Source organism: Ornithodoros turicata, chromosome 2 (genome assembly GCF_037126465.1).
Source record: "Ornithodoros turicata isolate Travis chromosome 2, ASM3712646v1, whole genome shotgun sequence".
Classification (NCBI taxonomy): Eukaryota; Metazoa; Arthropoda; class Arachnida; order Ixodida; family Argasidae; genus Ornithodoros; species Ornithodoros turicata.
In genome coordinates, this window is record NC_088202.1 from 33,132,744 (window position 1) to 33,153,412 (window position 20,669).

General features: G+C 44.4%; 1 protein-coding gene across 2 annotated transcripts in view; it reads right to left on the reverse strand.

Moving 5' to 3' along the window:
• Nucleotides 1-2,428: 2,428 nt before the first annotated feature.
• LOC135385279 (ribosomal RNA processing protein 1 homolog A-like) overlaps nt 2,429-20,669 on the reverse strand; it is a 39,117-nt gene continuing 20,876 nt past the window's right edge. For both annotated transcript variants that reach the window (XM_064614493.1, XM_064614494.1), the window contains exons 7-8: nt 4,420-4,517; nt 2,429-2,733 (exon numbers count right to left, since the gene is read on the reverse strand). In XM_064614493.1, the coding sequence (XP_064470563.1) occupies nt 2,490-2,733; nt 4,420-4,517 (342 nt within the window). In that variant the 3' untranslated portion in view covers nt 2,429-2,489. The remainder of the gene's footprint in view (nt 2,734-4,419; nt 4,518-20,669) is intronic.

Genomic DNA, 20,669 nt, shown 5'->3' on the forward strand with positions numbered 1-20,669 from the left:
GAATGGAGAGAAACGCGCGATTCTGTCTCACTGCTTTTTACTTTCAAAGCTCCTACCTGAACGTCTCAAACCAAAAGGAGTAAGAAACAGACTTTGCATTGATGTGGACCTAATACTTCAATCAATTCCTCACTTTGAATATTCTTTCTTTGCGTCATCGAAAGAAACATGGATAGCTCACCCTTCGTTTTGTGTCACAGGCGAGCAGGACTCTCGAATGTACGGAGGATCGCGTTAGAAGCAATAAACAGTGTCTGTTCTGGCTTCGGAAGAGAATTCTAGTACCTTTTGGAGTGGGTTTCTCAGACTTCGTGCCCCTAACAAGATTCTTCTTTTTTTTTTTGCGTCTTTTATATTTATCGTCCTCACAAGGTCCTGCGAGTGTTCCAGGTGGACACCCTGAGAATTTGCAGGTGATATGACCGGGAGTCCCACTTAAATACGGAGGTAACACTGGGAGGGCCAGTTGATAACTTCCCGAGGATGTCATCGTCGTCCGGGGTTGACATCCTGGGGACGATCGCAGGACGTTTCTGTGTTGTTGGGGAACAGACGGAATTCACAGGCATGGCTTGCAGCAGCGGCGAAATGGCGTTTGTTTTCCAGCCAGTTTGAGCCCGGCGGGAAGCACGAGGGAGAGGGGGATGTGCACGTGCGCCGTGTCTTTGTCGCAAGTGGTGGATAATTATATCATCAACGTATCGTCGGACAATGGTAGTGCCACGACATGATTTGGAATAGGAGGATAGTGATCGGTCGAGTGTGGAAAGGTAAATCTCGCTAAGCTTGGGTGCGACAGAAGAACCAATGCAAATATCCTTTGATTGTGTGAAAACACTATCGTTGAAGCTGACAACTTTACCTTTCGTCTACGGTTGTCAGCTTCAACGATAGTCTTGTTGATAGGTGTGACCAACAAGAGCGTATGGGGAATTCCGCTGGTCATTTTCGTGCAGCGCAGTGTGGTGTGGTGTGGTGTGCCGGTGTGGTTTAGTGCAGTAACGAACGAAGAGCAAATCGGACAACCAATGAAACCTAATGCATGTTGCAGTGAAGCAAATGGTGTAACATACACACTTAAGTCAGCGTAAGCATTGCTACACTACAACAACCCGTGGAATCCCCATAACACTGAATAAATGCAAATGCATCATCAGGTAGCCCAATCTGCTCGGTAAAAGTACTAGTTACTAGCATTCGATATTTTGATTTACCGTGACTGTCAAATGCGTAAGTTGCTGTTAGTGAAATAAAGCTGTCTAACGAAAACAAAAGTCCTCTTCTGCTAGTGGTCGCTAGTTTCTGCCTGTTTTCATAAGGTAACGAGTTCATTGTCTATGTCTATCAAACTTTGTTGTTGTCTGAACATTGTCTTTCTCTATCGAACCCTTTTCAAGGGTCAGTTTCATTTACACCAACCTAGCTCGCAAGTCGTCGAGCCCTACAGGAAATGTGGTTGGTATGGTTTTCATGTAGGATGGACGTGGAAGTAATTTGCTTGTACGTTATCGGGTCATAAAGTACTTACCACAACACAAGCAAACATGTTATCTGCAACTCTGGTACAACATATGTTTCACACAGGTTTGGTCGAACACTTTATTAGCTGCAGATAGTAACATAAATGAACTGAATTATGTGCTGAAAGCACACCTCATGCTGGACCGATAATTGAACACTTACTCCAAACGACTGGCAGTCACCAGCGTGTTCCGTCCCTCAGAAACAAATCAACCAGACACAACCAGACCACAAAACAACCAGACACAAACCTTCTGCCGTCACCGCCCTGCTAACACTAAACACCGTCGAATGAAAACAGCACCAACGAACCTCCTGATTGGCTTGCGAGATTGGCTGCCCAGGATGCAGAGCAACAGGGCAGCACAACAACCCAAAATTCGGATACGGGTGCAGCAGGGAATTTCTGTTGCTCGGCAGTACTGCTGCTCTTGCCCAGTGCTATGGGACCGCTCGTGTCGCTGTAGCTCAAATTGAGGCTATGGGACTCCCCCTTAATTCTTTCATACATCAGTTTCTAAACGCCGTTTAGACGCTGGTGGTGTGTCAACTGACGCACCGACGATCCCTTTGGAAAACTACTACTCCAACAAACGTGATGTAATTGCGGTTGGGCAATACGAATGCCAAAAATAAAGTTTCTGAGAGCTATACCATCCAACCAACAGGACCTGCAGATTGCTGTTACAATGGCACGGTGCAGCTCATACAGGCATGAGACCCTCCCTGGCAGCAAGAGACAGCCCCACTAGATGTTATGCAAGTACAGCTCTTTCAGCAGCATTTAGGTTAACACCTCCTATGCTTTGAAGAAAATGAGAACCAGAGAAAAATCAACCCTAACCACGATCACTCATAATGCAGCATTTGGGTGTGGCATAACCTTGCAAAATTGACCACTAAAGGGTGAAAGTGCCACGAGAATCAAATGCTGTGATTTTACTATCGTGAATATGTGAACATACCAGTCAGCTTTGCCAGCCAACTCTACTCAAGCCTCGACAGGTACAGTCACCCAGCCAGGATGCCGCAGTTGCCGAAGCATGGGCTAGTTTCGTGACCTCTTCTCTCTCCATCATCAGCTCCTTCTCTTCTTCGTCCTTCAACCTCTGTGCAGCTTCTGTAATGTCACTGTCCGTAATTTCCAATTCGCTACCACTGTCTTCGTCGATGTTGTGTAGTGGATTAACACCTTGCGAGAGCTCCCAAAATCTGCAAGTAACGACGTATGTGACAAAGTGATTAAACGCAGTACAATATGGTATCCCTAGACCACTTCACTGTTTACAAACAAGAGGCACCGTCTATGCATGTGCGGTGTTGGTGTGGGCGAAACACACTGAACGCAGCGTGTGCATGTTTTCCACAAGCGCGACATCGGCCATGTGGCATCGCCACACAGCTCTCGACTGGACTGGACTAAGTTCTTCTCAAGCTTCAAATCATTTAAGCCAGGACATATGCAGAGCGCGCTCACTGTGAGAGGGGTAGTCGTAGAAGAGCAAGGTACGATTGCGCAGAGAGCCACAACTCGTAAGAAATGAACATACTGTGGCCGCCAGAACTGTGCAGAGGTGGGGAAATGACTTTTATTTCGTAATGCACTACCCCCTACTCGTTACTTTTTCATGAGGTAATGCACTACGTTACTCATTACTTTTGTTTCTTAGGTAATGCGTTACTAATGCAATTACTTCTGATAAGTAACGCCAGTACTTTTGCCTTACTTCTCCAGAAAGCTTTATAAGAAGCACCACTCATTCAGCTGAGGTAGATGACGAAACGGCGGAGGTACATTGTAGAAACATCTTCCTGTTTGTGGGGTAGCAACCTAGGAATTCCATGTTTAGGATTTCCAACGTTACATCTTGTCAGAAGTGATGAGACGGCGCATCTTCACTTTGAAGAAGGCATCATCTGAGGACTCCTCATAGGACACGTGATGCATGCAGGACTGCGGTGGTGCAAGTCTCTCGTATTCTTGTCTGTGACCTTCTACCTTTTACACAGTGCAATTCTAAAACAGGCAATCCCTTGGTACTTTGTCACTTGTTAGAGGTGTAGGAGCTATTTTCTGTTACCTTCTCCCTTCCTCGTCCCAAAAGTGCCAATGGGAAAGAAAAATAAACGTGGTGCAAAAACTATACATGACACCTGAACAGGTGTTAACCTACGAGTCAGTAATCCTTCCTTGGTGTTCTCCGTGGGTGCGTGTGTAAATTTCTTGTCATTGTTAAAGACGAATAGAAGAATCCAGGATTTTTTCCAGCTTCTATACGGCACAATACTCACAATTCCTTAGAGTTTATACGCTTAAGGAATGTTGTTCCTGAATCCCGAGTAATGCGTAACGCCATTACACGCTACTTGGTAAAAATGTAACCTGCTATCATAACTTATTACTCAAATGTAACGAGTCACCAGTAATGCACTACTTTGTAATCCGTTTACCCCACACCTCTGGAACTGTGCAACTGAAGTGAGTCACAGCATAACCACAGCAGTAGTGACGAGTACGACTGTCATCAAGATATCATGCTATGATGAAAGAATGTACTTCATGTGCATCATCATGTAGATCACCTACACATTGTATGCTCACGGAGGACGGGTACAGTTCCCTAGAATGGCACAGTGCCGTTCCAGAACCCATTTTGAGCTTGTACATCACAAAGTACGCACTCGCAGTAGGTGCATGATAAACCACTACCTCTCAAGCAGGCATCATTTACTGGTTTTAATGGCAGCAGGGTCTGTGGTGTGATGCCACAATGTACAATTTATGCGGAACTATCACACACACATATTGGACCCCACTGTACACTTTGTGCTTACAGAACAAACTATAAACATGAACTTCACTAGAAGACTCAAGTACTTCCATGCAGCAATACTTACTTCTTCACAAGATTTGCAATTATGCTACGGTTAGGAGCCTTCATCTTCTTTATCTTGCTGCATTCAACGAAACGACTTGCAATCATCTCGTAGTCAAACTGTAAAAAAAAAAGCCCTCATTTAAACCCTTTGCAAGGTACCAACCATAACCTAAAATTAGGGTATTTTACTGTTCTTCTGTTTTACTATCATTCTAATATGCACTTCCTTAACAAACATAATAATGTTTTTCAAGTAATCATGATAAGTTTTCACATCATGTACAGTTCTCCGTAAATATATACCTTCAGCCTGTACTGACATACACTTACTGTTACTTGAATTGGTAAACCATATTAATATAAGAGTTTGGTTCTAGTAGAGAGTGTACCCTAATTTTTGCGTCAAGCACATTACAAGTCATTAACAAAGAATTACTCACATAGCTTTTATATAGCATAACATAGGGATGGCTTCTAGTGATGCAAAATGATGCGTGTTTTTTTAAAGCTATCAATAGTGTCGAAAAAATATCGATAGTCGACTATCAATAGTCCTATTGATAGTGGTATTTGTACTACTATAGTGCTATTGATAGTGTAAAAACTATGGATTGTTGTCTATCAATAGTACTACAGTTGAACCTCTCAATAACGAACGTCGATTTAACGAAATCCTCTGTTTAACGAAAAACTTCCGTAGCACGAACGTGTCCCCATAGACGCTAATGTATTTTTGTGCTCGATTTAACGAAATACATTCATTTGGTCACCACTATTTAACGAAGTCTCTGGGCTCTTCTACGCGTGTCTTTCCCCTTCACCACGAAGAAAAGGAGGAGAAACCTTCCCCTCTCCATTGTCCTCACACGAGTTTTCGTTGGTTACTTCGGTTGTCACATGCTGTAGGCACGAGCGTGTTGACATGTGCGTCACTGCTGCCGGTAATTTTCGGTGCGCCGACGCAGTTTCAAAACCGGCGCGAGGGCCTCTTCTCACCTGTTTTCGGACAAGAAAACACACATTGCTGACATCTCGCGAAGTCTAATTTGCTTGTGTTGATGACGATGACAGTAGGTTGCGGTTTTGTGCCTGTTCATTAGTTGTTTTTGTTTGAGCCACTGATGCTGACAGTGGTAAAATGGGCTTGACGCCGCTGCCATTCAAGGTTCCATTGGTGCAGACGCCAACGTGACATGTACTCATTTCTTGTTCTTTTCGATATTCAACGGCGGTGTACTGTCATTCTTTCCGGACATCATGAGTGCAAGTGAACCAACCAAGAAACTTCGATACGCGAGCGCACAGGAGAAAGTCGTAGAGGTCATCCGGAGTCACGAAGGTTATGAACGATCAGAGCGATATTGTGCACAAATTCCGCGTTACTTAGCGTGATGTGATGAATAAAGCTTGATATTTTGTGCCCTTCTTAGCTTAGCACTTGTTCTATGACAGATGACTTTTTGCGATATGTGCAGCACAGGTAGTGCGGCGGCCATCTTTGTTTCACTTGGCGTGTTCTATTTAACGAATTTCTTTATTTAACAAAACAAAAAGCCAGCTTTTACAAATTTGTTACATAGAGGTTCAACTGTATTGATAGCAGGGCTGTGCAATACCAAGCTTTCGAATGCGAATAATTTTCAAATAATTTAAACTCACTGCGAATATTTTCCGAATAGTTGAAATTCGCTGCGGATCGAATACGAATAGTGAGGCTAGGAATTCGAAGAATTCAGGGTATAGTACGCTGCAAGAGCTCTTCTATACCAGCTGTTCTTTATTCATCAAATTGTACAGCTTGCAATAAATGTATTAAAGTAACAGATATCAAGTACACCTTTGTAAATACTAGAGTTAGGCTATGACCTGTAGTGGCTAGAGGTTGCCATGGAGGAACATCAGCTGCCTCACATGTTCAGGAAGCAATGAAGCACGACGTGGTGTGGCCACGCTTCCAGCTACTGAAAAGGCTCGTTCACTGCAGGCTGATGTGGCAGGGATGCCAAGCTACTTTCGTGCCAATTTTGCTACAGAAGGAAATCTGTGCTGACTAACTTCTTCCCACCACTTGCATGGATCAGTGCTCCTGCTTATTGTCCCTTCAGCCATATATGAGGTTACATCTCTTATTGGGTCTAAGTGGTGCAGACGTGCTTGAGTCACGGAATCGAAAGCTGACCACAGAGAAGAACCTGCCGCACTCGTTGCTCCCTCTTTCGCCAACTCAGTGTCCACACTCACATCTATGCTCTCCATGCCACTGATGCTAACTTCTTCAAGTATTGCTGATTTTACCCAATCCTCTCGAGCACCATGACCACGAAACATCACAGCCTTGAATCTAGGGTCGCAAAACATGGCAACACAGGCAGCTTTGTCCGTGTTATAGTTAGAGCCTGAAGTTTTCGGGAAATATTTTTTTCTAAATTCGGGGGGTAAAAATCAGGTAAATAAACATGTGCACTAAATTCATGTGAATTCGGGTGAAAAAACTTCCAGTATGCTAAATTCGGGGTGAAATCGGGCTCAGTTACTCAACTAACTGTAGTGGTTTGGTACAAATGGTGATGTAACTGAATTTTTCTGCCAAACAAGTAAATTAATGCGTTCCTACAGACATCCCAGTGAGGGCAATTTGCCAGGTAAGAGTCGGGTTTCATCCTAAAGAGGCAACCTTCAATTCGGGGTGCAAATTCGGCGGAGAATCGGGCAAAACCCTAAAAATTCAGGCTCTAGTTATAGTCTGGAAATCTAATTCAGCTGCGGTCTTTGACGATGCTGTACAGTTGAAAGTCTAAAGCAACCATTCGTGCGATTTTCATATCTATAGGCTTCATGCGCTAACCAGAGGGCGCGGCGAACATTTGACACACGCGCCGCTTGTGCAGAACATCGGCATGACTGAACTGAGCGCTGGCTGCTGTCGTGTGTTGCACAGTGGCGAACACAGCAGCTAGCATAAAACTCAGATGCGACTTGCGACCTCCTAAGGAAGCAAGGTTTTTTTTTTTTATGCACAGTGGTACAACTTTTGAGCAAGGAAGGCTTTATAAGTCCGGACATGTTTCTGAAGTGAGAGATGTTTTCGAACACCCGGTGGGGGAGAATGCGGTAATAGCAACGTGCCTTTTCTCAACTCGTCTTCCCGTTTCAGCTTCATGCATATCTCAGACGTAGGTTTTGTGGTTTTCGGCATTTTCCGAAAAATATAGAAAAACACACCCCGAATTATTATTATTAGTAGTATTATCATTTTAAGTCTGGCATATTCCGAGAAAGCGGACCACTATGCGGAAGTGAGTATGATCATGTACCCTTGCATTTATTACAACAAAAGATAGGTTTTCCTTGTCTGCCTGTTTTGTACTGACTACAAACGGTATTGTTCATTTAGTATTGAACTTTTGCTAGTTGGTTGTTTCCCTCAGTCACAAAATATCCATTACTTCGCGCGCAATTAAATCGACGGTCGCATTCGGACATCCCGTCCGTCCCGACGGAACATAACTGCAGAAAGAATCCGATTTTTAATAAACCATTTAAATGTGGATAAACACACCCTGAATTGGCTTGAAAGTAAATGCCGAAAACCACAAACTCACGAAGGGACACTGCGAGTGTAAAGCAGGAGCGGTGCTGCACTGGGGATATTCCACAATCTTCACGAATTTGCGTATGTCACCGATTTGCCACAGTTGCGGGTATCAATCCCAATCTCGAAAGGAACTAACAGAATCCTCATTGTTTTCAGCACTACTTATTTTCTGCTACGATGAAACTGGTGTGCAAACATTATGCATAGCAGATGATATGTGTACAGAAGTTTTACCTCGATGCTTTTGATACAACGTAGTAAAATAAACGATATGCAGACTGCAGAAATGTAGAGGTCCACATTTACTGTAGAACAGGACGCATGTATCACATGAGTAGAATTTGCAGGATAGATCATACTCCGTTGTCACTCCAAATGACATGTATCCAGCATTTGCTGCGGCCGCGCTTGTACAGCCGGGCAGGGAAACGATAAAACATCATTCTTCCCTTGGTTCTCGTAGCTGCAAAGACACAGCATTACGAGCCCTGCGTATGGGTACCCGAAACGTACTGGTCATTGCAAAAGTCGAAAAAAAAAATCAGCTGCTGCTGCATACGGCAGGAAGGAGAGAGCGGATTCGCCTTCAGTGCCGTTTCGCACCTCCTCGCCGCTTGGGTGTCTTGGGGCGCTGTCTTCGCCTCCTCGAAACACTAGTGCTCGGAGCCTATAGCTTCTTTCCGTGCACGTGGCAGAACTCCTTTTCTCACGAAATGGTCAAGCTTCCGCTGCCCTTTCTTCGATTCATTCAACCTTCGAAACTCCCTGTAGAGAGCTACGTGCCACTTCAGGTGGTTGACGAGGTGGTCGTGGTTCCAGTAGGGGTCTTGATGCGTGCAGAACACGTGTTGCATATATCGGCAGTGGCAGACTCTCGCCTAACGTACTCCCACACGGTGCTTCTATTCGCTCTATCGTGGGCTTCATTGTCGTCGCCAACTTGTGCTGCGTCCACATCCATCGTTCGCCTGGTTCCACGCTCACGCACTCTCAGGTAGAGCCGGAGAAGAGGAAACTCCCGCGTACGTGACTACTCGCTGGCAGGGTGCAAGCACGCAGGTCCGACTCTGTTTGGATTAGCTCAGCTCAGCTCGGCTCGACACTTGACCCCAATGGCCACGTGTTATGTTTCTTGCACATTTCTCGGATTCTTGATTTTTGCATAGTTTTCTTTTCTTCTTTTTTTTTTGCATGCTGATATTCAAAAAATATTTGAAAACTTTCAAGTAATGCATTTTATATTAATTCTCGAAACGATTCATGATTTGAGCGGACACATTTCAGTTCAGTGAACGTAAATTTACAGATTTGCTTCGTATATTGCAACTTTCATTGTTGTCTTTCTTTGACATGGAAAATTTTACTTTTGCTCTCACTCGGGGCTCTCCATGGTGGTCGAGAAACATATTACAGTTGAACCTCGTTTTAGCGAAGTCTCACGGGAACTGCGAATTTGTTGTATCCGAAATTCGTATTAAAAGAATACCCCCAGAAATTGTAGGAGATTGCCACAAAGCTACTAACAAGTGCGTGCACCACGTTGTGATATGATACAGTCAGGCTACAACACAAAATGAGCACTCAAAAAAGCATATTTATTTGAAAAAAATCTGTAATCACTTGTTGCCTCGTCGCGATAGCATTGTGCACAACGATGTCGCTCACCTTATCGAGACAACGAAGTCCGTTGCAAACATCTGCTTCTGACGCCGTCGGATGTTCCAAGAGGAAGTCCTTTAATGTTCGCACCATGCTAAGCGCCTCAGCACTGGTTATGCGAGAGTTCTCCGCGCCTTCGTTTTCGCTGTCACCGCAGTCGTCATCACAGATTGCGTCAGCTCCAACCATCGTGTTTTGTGCTGTGACCACGCGGTTTAAACCACGCTAAGAGCGCATCTTCGACGTCAGGGAACGTGCACTTCCGCAACCTTTTTCGGGAACTTGCGATGGAGGCCGTACCTTGGAAGCTTGCTTCGATGTTTTCCCGTGCTTTCAGAATCGTTGAAAGGGTGTTGGCAGGAATCCCGTACTTCTCGGCGACGTTCTTCTTTTTCGTGCCGCTGTTTTGACTGTATTGCATTTTGTTGCACAGTCACTCAATCCAGTGATATACGGTATTGTAAGCTAATGACGCTTTCCGTAGTTATTGCGTCAGGGCGAAACTTTCCAAACGTGTGATTTTCTTTCTTGTTTTCCTCATAGCAGTTTGCTGTAACTTGAACAGAGATAAACTGACGAGGTGATTCTATTTCACCGCAGACAGATAAGACTAAAATGATCTCTGACGGTATGAGAGCTGAGGGATACACATGCTATCAATCGTATGCCTCGATCGTTTTCGGCGAGGAAATAGCCTATATTGTTTTTTGATGTGGCGCAGTGCCATGCACATGGTTTAATGTATCGTAGAGAGCAATTTTTACACACTTTCAGAAGAGATGATAGGAAACTCGTTGTGAGATATCACAACAGAACGAGCAGGTACAATGATTGGTGCCTCCTGAATGTAGCTTGGACGAATACTCTGTACGGAAGAAACGATATGTTCCTTTGCTGATTCCAATAGGATTCAAGCTGGGTTATTAAATTAGCACAATATAATTTGCTCTTGCTGAAGTGTGGCCTCATAACACTTTCAAACTATAGAATTTGGCTGACAAGATTCAGATGTCAAACTCAACGGCTACACTATCATCGCGTTGTAGATAGCCTCGGCATATGAGTCAGGTCAGATGCAGGACATTTCACTGAAAAAACTATTCAAAATGTAGAATGGAATTTTACTTGGGAGGCAAGAAGGAAATTTTGGGATTTCCTAAAAACTACGTTTACGGGAACAACACGGTGGTATCTGGTAACAAAAAAATAATAATGATAAAATAAAATAAATAAATAAAAATGAAAAGAGATAAGCTGTGGGATGAAGACAAAATCTCTTGTGTTAGCCTTTCTCTTCGAATTCATGATTAAGACAAGCAAACTGCATATTTAGCACTATACACGGCCATGAATGGACTAGAGTTTACAGTCTGTAGTTTATGGTCCGCAGAAACTTTTGACGCCTTGAAGAAGTATTACAGAAAGAGAGAAAAAAAAAGGGAAAATGAATAGATAAAAAGAGAAAAACATCACCCCTCTCTCTGCCTGCTTCAGGTGCAGCAAAAACTAACAGGTATGAGCGGACTTCGTTTACTAAGCCGACTTGGCATTACATCTCCCCCCCCCAAGTTGTACCCCAAGACAAGTTATTGTATAAATATCATGTTGAATTATGTATATTTGAAAATTTTACAGTTCTTAGTGTTTGATGCTACTGATGCCACACAGTGAACAACTTGAAGGAGCTCAACAAACCACGCTCATCGCAGTACATCTACAATAAGGCTATTAGCGAATGTTTCCTGTAGACGAAGTCATCTCTGTTTTTCACACAAAGAAAAAAATACTTTCATTCAGTCCTCGTCAAGTTAAGGCTCTCCTTCCATGAAGAACATATGGCCATCTCGAAATGCTGCACGTTCGAATCAGACGAAGTCTCCTTTATATGTGTAGATGATTCTTACATACGAACAGAGTGCAAAGATTGCAGTAAACTTCAAGGATATTTAAAAAAGAACCTCTGCTTACGCACTCAAAATGCAAGTACAAAGAAAGAAAAAGTGTACACTTCCAAACACTCGTAGAAACAGTCTGCAAGCCATATGCGCAGGCACCGGCAGACTCGAAAGTCTCCCCACGAACGATTGCCGCGCCAAAAATCGCCACTCGGCCGCCGAACTGAAGTTCTCGCGCGAGTTTCCTGACCAGAAAGAGTATTGAGTGACAGTGGCTTCGGTGACCCGATATCCCTGGCTATCTGCCAAACTCAAATGAAGATTCAGGAATATGGCATTTGGATAACACATACTCTGGTATGATACATACAATAATAAAATGACTGAATAGATATACCTAGCAATTTGGGTGATGAAGGGCCGAATGAGCTAACGCAAGGATCCAACATCCATATGACTAACGACGTATGATGATGAACGTCGGACGATGAAAGAACGCACAACAGCACGTGGCGCACGCTTATAAGCATGTAGCGGTGCTACTGCTGGCTCATGACAATGACGGTGAGGCAGAATTGAACAGACTGGCTCTCACAAGCTACAGTGAAACCCGTATAACGATATTTACGCTCATCACGAATTCAATCGTTATGCGAGAGATATCGCTGCAGGACGGTTGACCGTGACTAGCGCCATGCTGCGGAAATAGCGAACCGCGCGCCCGCCCACCACGACGCAGAAGAGAGACACAACGATAAAGGCTCAGTAAATCACGTTTTATTGAAAACACGTCGTTATTTTCAACTGCATTTGGCCATCGTTGCAAAGACGAACAACGTCACGTTCAACTGCGTCGATGTGGGCAACATATTGGGCCAGTAGCCCCCGTTCCACGATGAAAGCTCGGAGGACGTCAACAGCATGGAGCTCGCTTCCGCATGCTGTCGCTGACGAGGCGTCTTCATCCTCATCTGACCATCTGCATTGCAGGTCTGTATTTCCTGGACAATTGTATCTTCTGTCACCGGTTCCGCCACAAAGGCATCATTGTAACGTGGAGGTACTCTTCCAACGACATGTCTTCCCCCACCACGCTTGAATTGCTGGTCTGTTCCCACATGCGTTCAGTGTCAGCCGCAGCAAAATCCATGTCGTCGTCGACGAATATTTCGAGGTTTGGTGGAATGGAGCCTCCTTTCAAAAAGCAGTTTCATATTGTGGCGCGCCGCACCTCGTACCACGCTGCGCTCAGAAACTGAACAGCCATTAACAGCGTTACTTTCAGGTCCGGGACGCGGTCCGGTCCCTGCGCCCTGCTCCGGTCAATGTTGAAAATAATTCTGTTGACAACACGCCATCTGTATTCGCTCCCAGATCGAACGGTGTCGGCGAGCTGTGGGAAACGGAGAACTACAGTAGTGTGGACGCGTCGTCTGCTTTTATGCGTTTATTCCGCATTCAGTACAGTGAATGGACCATTGGGGAACCGAACATTATTGTACCATCGCGGCACAAGTGATCTTCCGGTGAATATGCACAAGAATAACGGAAAAGAACCATCATCGGCCCACGTGTTATGCACAATAGAGAGGTGAGAGTGTCGCCCCCTATAGGTCGATCTCGCAGCGAATAGTAGCTTCACGTTGGCGATCACGCCCATGTCCATAGGTTGAAGGCCAGCAGTCGTGTTCAGCGGAAGAAAAATAACCTCCACTGACGTTAGATTTGCGTCAACATGGTGCGCCGTACAGTTATCAAGGAGCAATAGAACTTTCTGCTGCTTTCTTTGCATGTCAGCGTCGAATTCTTCGAGCCACTCCTTGAAAAGTTGACGGGTCATCCATGCTTTTGTGTTGGCGCGGTACCGCACAGGGATCGCTGCGGCATTCGTGAAGCCACGTGGCTACTTCGATTTCCCAATGACGAACAGCGTCCTGTGGTCGCTACCGTCCATATTTGCACAAAGGAACACTGTGAGTCGTACCTTGCTGTGTTTTCCACCTGCGCAGTCCTTTCCCTTAAGAGCATGTGTTCCTGAAGGTAACAGCTGGTAAAACAGTCCGGTTTCACCACCGTTGTACATGTCCCTCTCTTCGTACTTTTCCAAGATGTCTAGGAGGTGCTTGTCCAGCCATGCCACCTTCCCAGCACTGTCCATAGAAGCGCTTTCACCAGCAACCTTCCTGTACGAAATCCTGTAGCGGTCCTTAACGCGCTGAAGCCAACCTCCACATGGCTTGAAGCCCTCATCTCCAAGCAGAAATGAGAAGTCCTTTGCTTTTGCTATGAGCACTGGGCCACTGACCAGGATATTGCAACTTCGTAAATCAGTAAACCACTTGTAAATGCTTCTTCGACATTTTCAGGCGCGCGCTCTCCGATACGTTTACGCTTCGCACCTGCATCGCAGGCTGCTTTTTTCCGCAGTTTCTGTGCTGTCTTCAGAATCACTGACACCGTGGACTGCGAATCGGCTGTACTTCTGCACGATGGACGCTTTTCTTCCGTGCTGATGGTCGTCGACGATCGCCAGCTTGACGCTCAAGTCAATCGCTTTCCGTTTTCTTGCTGGGACGCCATCGTTGGCAGCGCAGCCGATGATGAGCAAGAGCAGGAACCGGGAGCAGAACGTCACAAACAGAAAGTTGCCTGGAGTAAAGTCTGCTAACAGTAGATGTGGCTTTGTAGACTGCCACCACAAGAGACAAAACACAAGGAACCTGGCTGCAGACTTTATCAAAGCAACATATTTCTGGGATGCGATTACTGCCAATACAAGCCCATGACCATGATTCACACAGTGTTCCCCTTCATTGTGTGAGCAGCACTGTGTATGCCCAACACTTTGTTTCTTTTCTTCCAAATTATCTGTTATGGGCACAGCAGTGCCTGTACCTCATGCTTTTGAGTTGTTTCTTTGTATTAAATCAATAAAACTTGTTACGCATTTCCATAAGGATTATTATTATTAAGGATATCAAGTAGTTGTTGTGAAGTTGTGAGTGATGTTTGTCCCATGCCACATGCTATGGAAAAAAGAAATATTTACTACATTGTGCACGGAGACACAACTCCAATGCATTGATAGTGCAACAGAGCGGAATTCTATTGGGCAGTTTAGCATGAAAAGCAGAACCACTAGCTGACACTCTTACTGCACAGGAAGTACCAACACTGAACAGTTGAAATTACTGCTGTACATTGGACATGAAGAGTGATTGAATATCGGAAATGCTATCTGTTACACATAACGAGCAAATAGAGATCATGAAAAAGGGAACTGTGATGGAAGGACATGTAGGGTGTGTCTGAGCCGGTGCAAAGAGAACCAGTAACACAATTACCAGTACTGTGAAATATATGTAGATCACAGGGACCTGTTGTTATTGGTAGTGCTGTTTTTCCACCTTGTACTGCGGCGCACAAGTACATTGATCTGTCTGAAACGCAGCTAGGCTGAGGACAGTCACCACATAGCAGATTGACATTTGTATCGTCTGTGCTAAATCATGGGTATCAATATGATGTGACTGCAGATGTATGACAGATCATGTGATCTGAGAACACAGGCATGCTCATTTTTTGCAAGATATCCTGGCAAATCTCACATGCTACGCATTGTTGACAGCTGTCATGATACTAATGTCATGACATGGTGGCGACACGGATGTCAACGACACTCCAGCTTTACACTGGTGTGATCTGTGCACTTGTTGTGTAGTCTCATATGCTGTAAGGCGCAAATCTTAAGAATAGAAAAACACGCCCCTGTGTAATCAGGTCACAAGATTTATTCTATACATCTGCATTCACATCCACATTGCAACCATGCCTCTATTTATCACGAATGCCCAAATGCCTGTAATTTCGTTCTGTTGTGTCTGTCTTCAATCTGTTCTAAATAGCTGAGTTCAAGCAATAAGTATAGAATAGTAGAAATTGTAGTAATACTGCATGAACCAAACCAATGGTCACTTCTAATATACACTTCACTTCACTGTACTTTAAATTATGTTGCAACTTCGTTCTCCTTACAGCAGTACAGGTACGTGCTAAGTGCCCACGGTTCTTCCTTTTTGACATGTCCTGTATATTACCTGATAGGAACAGGTACTCCCATTGCGTACTAGCTCACCTCTGCCTTGACTCACACTCCACCCCTAAACGCACAGCAGTGAATGAAGAATGAACGCAATATGGGCATACTACCGTCACAAAGTTCTGATGTAATTAAGGGTGTTGTTATCAGCATCATTACAAATGACTCTAATATGTATGAATCTGTCACTGGAAAGCCCACAGGAAAGAGTGCCTATAGATGCTGTTACAATGCAAGACACTACGGCACTCATTTACATTACGAAAGATTGAAGCTTCCTTCCTTCACATCATCACCAGGAGAATATGTGGTGCCTCAAGCATACTAGTTTTACTGCATAACTGGCACAAAATGCCTGTGACATATGTTACACATGTTATGTTATTTAGTTTGTTTCAGGAAAGCAGTTCTTCAATGCAAAACGTGAAGAAAACTAATTGTCGTACAGATATGTGGCTGGAACGAGACTAACCCTGCATGAAAAACATGCATGAAAAACATGTAATTGTAAGAGTAGACACCATTGCTTCAGGAATATTGCGGTTGTGTATGCAGAATTTTTTCTTTCTTCTAAAGAGGAGTTTTGCACTACCTCTACCTCTGTTTCTTTTTGTAACCCTGCCCCCTCTCACTTTTTTTTGTAATACACCCTTATGGGTACATAAAGTTCAATAAAGTGTAATGAAATAACTATATGCCCTTCCTGTGTGCCAACATAGATGTGTCTGCCCAAAATCTGTGAAACTGTTGTTGCTGTTGGGTGCTGTTAACTTGCAAACCATCCCCCCCTCCCCATACGTCACCTATTAATTTCCAGAATACACCAGCTGAAGACATCGCATGTTCATCACTGTCTATTGAAGTTATGTGGTCAGCCATGCAAAAACATCTATGTTATTTTTCTTAATATTAAGCAATGTCCCACATTTCTACTCCCAGACTTTGTCCTTGATGATGCAGTACACCGCGTTCACTACCCTAATATACTGTCTGGTTGTGTAGCTTTGTGCTGACACACCTGAATGAATATGTCGGCTTTTGCAAAGTTACAACTGCCAAAGTGTCTCAAAAGATAACATAAAATGTGGAAGAAAGATATACAATCCTGTATTTCCTAAAAAATAATAGCAGCAAATTGTAGATAAGTAGACCCTGAAGTTTTCGGGTTTTATTTTTTTCCAAATTCGGGGGGTAAAATTCAGGTCAATCACTTGATGTAAAAAATTCATGCAAATTTGGGCAGAAAAATTACCATCAGACTGAATTTGGGGATAAATCGGGCTCTATTGTCAAACAAATGTTCATTGTACAGCCTATCCAGAGTATCAGGTGTTGAGATCAACCGTGTATTTTGTGAAAAATTAGTATGTCATTGCCGTGAGGTGCCTAGCTTAGGTGCAGTTTGCGGGTAGAAATCGGGTTTAACCCTAAACCGGTGAACCTCGATTCGGGGTGCAAATTCAGGAAAAAATCGGGTTTAACCCTAAAACTTCAGGGTCTATAGATAAGATGCATCTGATTTCAAGTTTCATTCTTTTCTTTATATGAGCTTATTTGCATTGCATTCATTTGTCCATTGCAGCCTTCCACTTACTGTCCATTACATATCAATGCAGAAAGCTAGCAGACAATGATTAGTGCTGCTGTTTGCTTTGATATTCCATGGTGTTGTTTCTCAAGAAATAGCACAATCTCTCAACACACAGCTGTGCAGTTTATAACTGCATAACTACGCAGTGCACAAATGCATGGGGCACATGCACAAATTTTTCAGAGCTTTACCATCTGTATTTCAGGTTGTCTGCAATACAGGACAGTGTAGAAAACTGGGAACAGTCAGAGAACTATAGCATGACTTAAAAGCTAAAAAAGAAAATTCTCAAGAACGCTGTATAGAGCTGCTGATGTAATCGTGCAATACCCTAATTTGCACAATTGGACAGTGGTAGTTCTCAGAGCAGCCTTGCCAAAGGAGAAGCAGAGGTCACACGGGCCTCTCATGTGATTTTACTGTCAAAGTTGAGCTATCTGTGTCAGATTGAAGTGGTAACTGCAACTGCATCACCATAGAAATTCTTTCTGAACATAAAGTCTAAATTAAAAGCCTCAGCTGGCATATTATAGCATGGCATCTGTTGTGTCGTAGGTTATCTTTATTATCACGCATCTGCTTTCCTCGTTCCTTATCTGGTTATCTTATACACGTTTGTGTTATCTTGTTTAGTTCATGCCGCAAGGCGGCGTGTTTGACATAAGCTATATAAACAGTGGATTTTGAAATAAAGGTTGTTGTTGGTTTGGGACCTGCTTGGCTGGTGCCTCCTCCTTCCTGCCGGGAACATCACAAAATGGCGACGAGGATGGGATGTTTACCTCTGGGGGAGACACTTTACACTTAGGACTGATCATCGCGCGCTGGTCACTCTTCTGTCAACCCGAGGGCAGGGACATCGACCTCTGCGGATTGTGCGCTGGACAGCCAGACTCCTGAATTACCACTACACGGTCGAACATAAGAAGGGCTATGAAAACGTCATAGCCGATGCCCTGTCTAGGCTGCCTCTGTCCAACAGCGAGGAAACAAAATTCGATGAGGAGGTAGTTTCATGGGTAACTACCTGTCTGACAAAGGCAGAAGTACAGCGAGCAACGGAGCAGGATGACCTGTTGAAGAAAGTTATCACATACATCAGGACGTCTTGGCCAGTGAAGCGGAGTGTGTCTACAGAGGAAGAACCGTTCTATCAGGTACGGGAGGAACTGTCCGTAGTTGATGGTCTTGTGTACAGGGGTGAAAGACTAGTGGTTCCAAAACAGTTGTCGAGAAGGATCATTTCCCAAGCTCATCAGGCTCACCAAGGGATGGTAAGGACCAAACAACGAATTAGGCAGGTATATTGGTGGACCAGCATGGATCGAGAAGTTGAAGAATATGTAAAGAGTTGTGCAGTTTGCCAAGCAGCAGATAAGTCTGCAAGAGTGTCACCGGCACCACTACAACCAGTACCATTACCTGAAGGACCATGGCAGAAGTTGGCGATTGATATCGTCGGGCCATTTCAGTGTGCTCCACAAGGGTGCAAATTTGCCATCTCGCTGATGGACTATTTTAGCCGATGGCCTGAGGTTGCTTTTGTTGGAACTGTAACAGCGCAGGTGGTCATTGGGTTTCTTCAGCGTGTGTTTTGCCGTGAGGGGCTGCCTAACGAATTAGTCTCGGACCACGGACCTCAATTTACGTCAGCAGTATTCGAGGAATTCCTGAAGAATCAGGGTATTAAGCACTTATTTTCGTCTGTGTATTATCCGCAGGCAAATGGATTGATAGAACGGTTTAATCGTGTTCTGAAAGATCAAGTGCAGCTTGCAGTTTTGCAAGGGAAGCCAGTGACGGAGGTAGTACAGCAGGGTCTGCTGGCATTTCGGTGCACGCCGCATGCTACAACGGGATGTGCTCCAGCAGTGCTCTTGCACGGCCGAATGCCTCGGACGAAGTTGCACGTGGTTGGCATAGCAGTGCCTTCAACCCCTCCCGGAGTTGATCTACGTCGGAAGGTGAGCGACCGACAAGAGTATATGAAAAGATACACGGACGCGCGTCGAGGTGCAAAGTCACCACAGGTTAATCCCGGGGATTTCGTTCGCATAAAATTGAAGGAAAAAGGCAAGGCAATGCCTCGGTTTTCAAGGCCATTGAAGGTATTGAAGAAATGCGGGAAAAACTCGTTTCTGCTTCAGGATCGTCGGGTGTGGAATGCATCAAAGTTAGCACTATACTCTCGGCCTGTCTCTACGGATGCAGCCTGTTCGTCAGAGCTGTTGTCGCCTGCCATCTACAGTGGGGTGCAAGATGTATTGTGTGGTGATGTGCAAGCAGCTCAAGAACCTGAAGGACCAACCAACATAGACACGGGGAGTGATGTCCAGACCCCAGAGCCAGTGCCTCCAGCTACTTCTACTGAGGAGGGGGATGAGGATGCAAATGTGCAGGGAACTGTACCCGAGGGACAGCACACAAGTCGACCTCGGAGAGTGCGACGACCCCCAGCGTATCTCCGTGATTATGTTTTGGATTAGAAGTAGGAATTTTGAAAATGTGTGGAATGTTGGGACGGTCTATGGTTGCGTTCTGTGGTTCTAACTAAATTAACTTGTTTAACAAATACTAACAGTTACGTTAAGGGGGGAAGAGATGTTGTGTCGTAGGTTATCTTTATTATCACGCATCTGCTTTCCTCGTTCCTTATCTGGTTATCTTATACACGTTTGTGTTATCTTGTTTAGTTCATGCCGCAAGGCGGCGTGTTTGACATAAGCTATATAAACAGTGGATTTTGAAATAAAGGTTGTTGTTGGTTTGGGACCTGCTTGGCTGGTGCCTCCTCCTTCCTGCCGGGAACATCACAGCATCAGCTGTGGGGAGTTTTTAGGCATTGGTGGTGGTGATTGTTTGGCATGTAATGGTGCAATGATAATGGAAGTGAGATTGTTTACAATGCCAGTATGAAGTCAAGAGAGGAGCTTATAAAGAATGAGCGCAGAAAAGTCCCTGACCAGGTATGTAAGTGTTTCCTCAATAATATATGACTCTGAACAAGCAAGCACAATGCAAATAGCAGCACGGATTTGCTTGTAGTTGATGTTGCAGCTGTTGTTGTTTGTGTTTGCCTGTGTCCATTGTATGTTTGCTCCACCCTTGAAACACCATTACTGAGACAAATAAGACCTTCTGTACGAGATATTTGACCCATTTTAACAGCAAAGAGAAGATTGTTTGTATTTTGTGTATGTGGTCTCAATAAACAACAAACTCTGAATGGCTCGGATCTATGTTAACGACACTAAAGTGTGCCCTTTTATTTTTGCAGATATGGCGTCTGTGATGTCAAGTGCGCTCAATATATGACTGTAGGACAAGTGTGTACATCCCCATTCTGTTAAGTTCCAGCAACTGACAGTCACAGCACAGCCAGACTTTGTTAGCTGAACAGAACAAATCACTTCAGTGCTTGATGATTTGT